The 6,066-nt window shown below is 38.5% G+C and overlaps 1 protein-coding gene across 4 annotated transcripts; it reads left to right on the top strand.

The window, feature by feature from the left end:
* On the top strand, positions 1 to 4,707 carry LOC114734333 (NADP-dependent malic enzyme). 4 transcript variants are annotated; one of them, XM_028921956.1, is made up of 20 exons: positions 1 to 155; positions 576 to 766; positions 1,140 to 1,260; positions 1,381 to 1,455; positions 1,570 to 1,721; positions 1,810 to 1,915; positions 2,001 to 2,066; positions 2,164 to 2,259; positions 2,381 to 2,452; positions 2,541 to 2,624; positions 2,709 to 2,807; positions 2,961 to 3,008; positions 3,090 to 3,143; positions 3,241 to 3,339; positions 3,434 to 3,523; positions 3,610 to 3,687; positions 3,802 to 3,876; positions 3,969 to 4,059; positions 4,143 to 4,271; positions 4,382 to 4,707. In XM_028921956.1, exons 1-20 carry the CDS (start codon positions 120 to 122, stop codon positions 4,468 to 4,470), a joined length of 1,851 nt encoding a protein of 616 aa, XP_028777789.1. In that variant the 5' UTR covers positions 1 to 119; the 3' UTR covers positions 4,471 to 4,707. The 4 variants fall into 4 exon arrangements, with proteins under 4 accessions (XP_028777789.1, XP_028777790.1, XP_028777791.1 ...); XM_028921957.1 differs by lacking the exon at positions 1 to 155 and adding an exon at positions 255 to 432; XM_028921958.1 differs by lacking the exon at positions 1 to 155 and adding an exon at positions 432 to 504.
* The last annotated feature ends 1,359 nt before the right edge of the window (positions 4,708 to 6,066 follow it).

Below are 6,066 nucleotides of genomic sequence, written 5' to 3'. Positions count from 1 at the left end.
TCCTCCGCACTATTTGATTTCTCGTTTCCCATCTTGGCTTAGAAGGGAACCCGAATAGCTGTGCAATATTGACTTCCATCAGACGCGGAAAATCTACACGCCTTCCGCGTCCCTCCAATATGATGTCGTTCAACTGTCACAAACGCAGCATTCTGGTAACACCCACCATTTTTTTAATCAGTTCTTTCCAAATTAAAAATGCAAAAGAAGAAACTGTAGCTTTCAAAGAGGGTGAATCATCCGTCCTACCAACAACTAAATTCTGCTTTTATTTGATTAAACTAAATGCTCCACGTGCCATTGCTAGTCCACGTTCTGACCATTTGGACGTTGAAATCTAATCACTATATATAAGATTATGATCTGATTTGCCAAACCGTCTCTGCTTATTTTCGTTTTTCATAAGCTTTGTTTTGTGCAACGCCTCAGGAAGTGAATAATCCTTTGATTTTGAAGCTCTGAAACACTATTTCGTCTCGGAATTTTTGGCATTTCGGTATTTAGGTGTGAGTTGATTTTAGATTGCAGTTTGGTTAAGCATATCTCATCTCACTGCTAAGTACTGGTTACTGCAGAAACAGGTTTTGTGCTGGAGAGAAGGGAGAAAATTCGTGGCATTAATGTCGAGCAACGCGAACGAGATGAGAAACGGCGGTCTTTCAGCGGATGGCCTGAAAGGTCACGGAGGCGGTGTTCGGGACTTGTATGGCGAGGATAGTGCCACGGAGGACCAGCTTATCACTCCCTGGACCTCATCAGTTGCCAGGTGAGGCAGCAGCAGGCTGTGAGTTTTGTGTTTTTATATTATTCTATTTTCTTAGCTATGAAGACGGATGATGACGTGTTAAAAAAAGACAAGAATTCCGCATCACTTCCTGTTGATTCTCCTCATATTTTAATCGATGATCTCAGTTTTTTTGGATCTGTGCTTTACGGTTTTGTATGCTCTTATTATTTTTCCGGGCTTTTGGCTAGACTAGTAGGCTTGACTTCGATCTCATCCACTTCATTTGGTCCCCCCCCCCTCCCAATCAACTTGTTTCTCTTACAATTCAAGTTTCGATGAATTCCGTTGTTTTGAGAATTAGGCATCAATAAAATACAAAATGAATGCTAATAAAGTATGTTTTGTGTTACAGTGGATGCACTCTGCTGCGTGATCCACGCTACAACAAAGGACTCGCCTTCACGGAGAAAGAAAGAGATGCCCATTACCTGCGTGGCCTTTTGCCTCCTGCTGTCCTTTCTCAAGAGCTTCAGGTACCTATAATACGTTGCTAACCTCACCTGAACTTTTCCCATGGTCTGGGCTCTTACGAGTTACGATTATTTACACTTTCTTTTGGGCTAATTACCCTTGTTATTATCATTGTTAAACAGGAGAAGAGGTTGATGCACACTCTTCGCCAGTATGATGTTCCTCTGCATAGATACATGGCCTTGATGGATCTTCAGGTACTAGCTGGCTTCTTGCTCTTATGGCCACTTTTCTAACTAGCAAGTCATTACTTGGTTGGTGCTTAGCTGTGTCAAATTTATCACCTTCTCTTACTGTTTCTATTCTAACAGGAGAGGAATGAAAGGCTGTTTTACAAGCTTTTGATCGATAATGTTGAGGAACTGCTCCCTATTGTTTACACTCCTACGGTCGGAGAAGCCTGCCAGAAATATGGAAGCATTTTCAGGCGTCCGCAGGGTCTCTATATCAGTTTGAAAGAGAAGTATGCTTCTTTTCATGCCACTCCTCTTTCTTTCTCTGTTCCCCACTGCTTATAATTTCAGAAAATACTGAGTGATTGAGTTTTTCAGAGGTAAGATTGTTGAAGTATTGAAAAACTGGGGAGAAAAGAGCATTCAGGTTATTGTTGTGACTGATGGTGAGCGTATTTTGGGGCTCGGAGATCTCGGTTGCCAGGTATCTATTGATTTGGTTCCTAGTTCTGTATAATCTTCAGAATCTTCTCTCGGCTGACTTATAATGGTTCTAATTTTTCTGATAGGGCATGGGCATTCCTGTTGGGAAACTCTCTCTCTATACAGCATTAGGAGGTGTTCGCCCTTCAGCGGTAGGGATTACTAGCATGTGAAATTTTTTCCTGTTTCCCTCGCTTGTAACTTTCTTCCAACTCTTGATTAATGTCAATATGGATCCATAATTTACAGTGCTTACCAATCACTATTGATGTCGGTACAAACAATGAGAAGTTGCTGAATGACGAGTTTTACATTGGGCTTAGGCAAAAGAGGGCAACTGGGAAGGTCTGGTTACTTCTCTTTCACTCTCTCGCAATAATGCACAGTTCAGTTGTTTTTTGATCCCTATATGGAGTAAGAAGTATTCAAGTAAATATGAACATGAGATTTATTAATTGTGGTTTAGGAATATGGAGAGCTTCTAGATGAGTTCATGCAAGCTGTTAAACAGAATTACGGGGAGAAAGTCTTAATACAGGTTACAGATCTGCTCCAACATGTCAATCTGATTTTTCTCTTCTTTGCTCTATTATGTTGTCTTGCCAACATTTATCATTCCTTTTCAGTTCGAAGATTTTGCAAATCACAATGCGTTTGATCTACTGACAAAATACAACTCATCTCATCTTGTCTTTAATGATGATATACAGGTACACGAAAGACAAATAATGACTCTATGCCCAGTCCCTTTTTAATTTTATGAGTGATTGACTTTGATTTTTGGTTTAATTCAGGGTACAGCATCCGTGGTATTAGCAGGATTGCTTGCTTCCCTGAAGTTGGTGGGGGGAACCTTGGCTGATCACACCTTCCTATTTCTTGGCGCTGGAGAGGTTAGCATGACAGATCAATGCCTTATTTGCATATGTCACCATTTCAACACCATGTCTGATAGAGGAAAAAAAGGAAAAAAATGTCACCCACACACACACAAATTTAAATTGATGGGTTTATTTCCCACTTATATAATCTTTTGGCTTTTGAAGGCTGGAACTGGTATAGCAGAGCTGATAGCTCTTGAGGTTTCAAAGCAGGTATTATTATTAACTTAAAAAAATTTACTTCTATCAGCAATGTTCATGTCAACTCTTTTGACCATCCATATTCTTGGCCAGACAAAAGCTCCATTGGAAGAGACCCGTAAGAAAATTTGGCTAGTGGATTCAAAGGTAACAAAGGGGGATTGATTTGTTTTTCACTTAATAAGTTTCCTTCTCCTAATAACTGTCATTCGTAACAAGCCCCATAACAAGCACCTCTTCTCAGGGACTGATTGTTAGGTCTCGTATGGAATCGCTCCAGCATTTCAAAAAGCCTTGGGCTCATGAGCATGACCCGGTAAAGGGACTTCTGGATGCTGTCAAGGTAAGAAAAGGGCCTCGAATTCAGTTTCTGTGCCAAACAAGATTTTTCCTTCCCATCATAGTTCCTACAATGTACTTACAGTGGACTCCCTCAGGCAATCAAGCCGACGGTTCTAATAGGATCGTCTGGAGTAGGAAGGACGTTTACCAAGGAGGTGGTTGAAGCCATGTCATCCTTCAATGAGGTTCTTCACACTTTCCTTTAGTAATAACTTTGTTAACTAATGAGAATATTGAGTCATTAATGCATAAAATATTTATTGGCATTTAGAAACCGCTCATTCTTGCTCTCTCCAACCCAACTTCACAATCTGAGTGCACGGCTGAGGAAGCTTATACATGGAGCAAGGTATCGTTTTTATTGCCCCACCTTTTTTTCTCTGCACAAGACTCCATGAAACATTGATTTGCAGATTAATTCTACTGAATCAGATAAAGCAGAAAATCCATCTTTAATTTGCAGGGACGAGCAATCTTTGCTAGCGGAAGCCCATTTGACCCAGTCAAATATGAAGAAAAAGTTTTTGTGCCTGGACAGGTTTTGTTTTGAAACCTTCAAAGCATTTTATCATGCAACATGCTTGACTCAACGAAAGTTAATGCCTTACTTCTTCTTACGATGACATTCAGGCCAACAATGCCTACATATTTCCTGGTTTTGGTTTGGGGTTGATCATCTCCGGTGCAATCCGGGTGCGTGATGAAATGCTCCTGGCAGCCTGTAAGTAATATGATCTGCATGAAGCAATCTAAATGATGGAATTTGTATGGATCATTCATTAAACATTACATGTTCTGGTGCAGCGGAAGCTCTGGCTGCGCAAGTGACACAGGAAAACTACGATAAGGGGCTGATTTACCCTCCTTTCACTAACATAAGAAAGATATCGGCCCACATTGCTGCTCATGTTGCAGCCAAGGCATATGAACTTGGTAAGTCTGTTCCTGTGTTCAATTCTGAGAACACAGGCACGTGTATGGTTATCTTTTTCTTTTTCTTTTTTTCCCCTTATTTTTACTTTTTTTTTTTTTTTGGTGGATAGGTTTGGCTTCTCATCTACCTCGGCCTAAAGATCTTGTCAAATATGCAGAGAGCTGCATGTACAGCCCTGTCTACCGAAGCTACCTTTGAAAGTTTTGATCCGTATTCTGCAGTATCCATGAGTTTTAGAAGAAGATAATTGATGACTTACTAGGCAATGTTGTTAGAACATTTTATGCCTTAGGAAAGTGGTCGATTCTTTTAATTTTTTTAAATTGTATTTGGATGGAGTATTGTTATATTCTGCAGTGAAACTTGGATGTTTGTTCTAAACGTACGAGTCATATGGTCAATAAGAAAAGTTATGCTATTAGCAATTTCATGCCAGTATAGTGAACTAGATTTTGCATGTTAGTGTGGCCCAAATAGAAAGGGTTGAGACGCGTAAGTTGAACAACTGCACGGAGAGGGGGAAAAAATTAAAACAACTAACATTTTCATTTTTCAGAAACAAGATTAATCTCATGAATGTTTAACCTTCTAGTTAAGTTCACGACTCGTCCCTGCGATCTGCGTTTCAAATTTTATGTTGACGTTGAAATCCTTGTAGTCTTAATGCCATTTGTAAGATATTTGCCCCAAAAAAAATTAATAATTAAAAAAAATCATTTAATAGTAACTCTTGTTGCATTTTATCTTCTTTCGACAGCCACAGAATGGGTGGTGCTGCCGCAGTTCGTGTTGACTGTTGACATAAGGCTACCGTTAAATAAGTTTACTTATTTGGTTTCTTTCATATTTGTTTTTGTTTTTCTTTTAGTTTGCAACATCTGGTTGGCTTCTCGTTAGTCATCATCTCTTGCTCCATCTTGGCTGCACGAGCAAAGCAGGGCGTTTGGCCTTGTCATCATCTCTCAGGTTATCGATTCCAAAGTTCCAACATCATTCTCATGCAAGCGCGCACACATTATTGCTTTTCATATAAACAATACTTAATAGAAAATTTAAATTTAGATGATATTTTTTATATTTTGACGTTTAAAACTATTGAATAATATTTATTTAAATTGATGCATCATTGCCAGGTGCACCATTTAACTATTATTATGAAAAGGTTAAACTTCTATTTTTATTTTTAATTATGAATTTCTTATTTTAACTCAATATTTAATTATCAATTTATATTAGAGGAGTTGGTCTTTAATCATCCATTATTTTAATGTCGTCCCTTTGCATCTTTTAATTAGTTCCTAAACGGGATTTTTTTTTTTTAAAAGAGTATAAATCCAGATTTAAAGGATGAAAATTTAAAGAATTTAAATAATACAATTATACCTACTCCTCCGGTCCTTAATATAGGACCCAATTGTTGAGTTGGTTTTGGTCCTAAATATAAGACCAATTTCTCATATTTATCAATTTTCTCTAAATTACCCCTATAGATAGTCCCTTAACTATAATCAAGTAAAAGAGGGAAAAGAGGTATTAAGAAAGATGATTATGGTGTTTTAGGAAAGATGTGTCATATTTTTTATAATTAACTAATTTACCTAACTTTCTTAATCTAATCAAATTAGTTAAATATGTCTTATATTAAGGATAAGAGGAGTATTTTCTTTTTTGGCGGGGCCGGCTGGGCCGCGGGAACCAATGGCACTGCAATAAACGACTTGCAGCATACCAGCCTTTGAAAGAGCACAGTGTCCGTTGCCGAGATTGGGCGTGCCGTGGTATATAATATGATCG

Source organism: Neltuma alba, unplaced genomic scaffold, assembly GCF_004799145.2.
Source record: "Neltuma alba isolate B1F8T4 unplaced genomic scaffold, ASM479914v2 tig00013086_pilon, whole genome shotgun sequence".
NCBI lineage: Eukaryota > Viridiplantae > Streptophyta > Magnoliopsida > Fabales > Fabaceae > Neltuma > Neltuma alba.
Note: the sequence above shows the minus strand (reverse complement) of the source record. Positions and strands in the feature narration are given on the sequence as shown.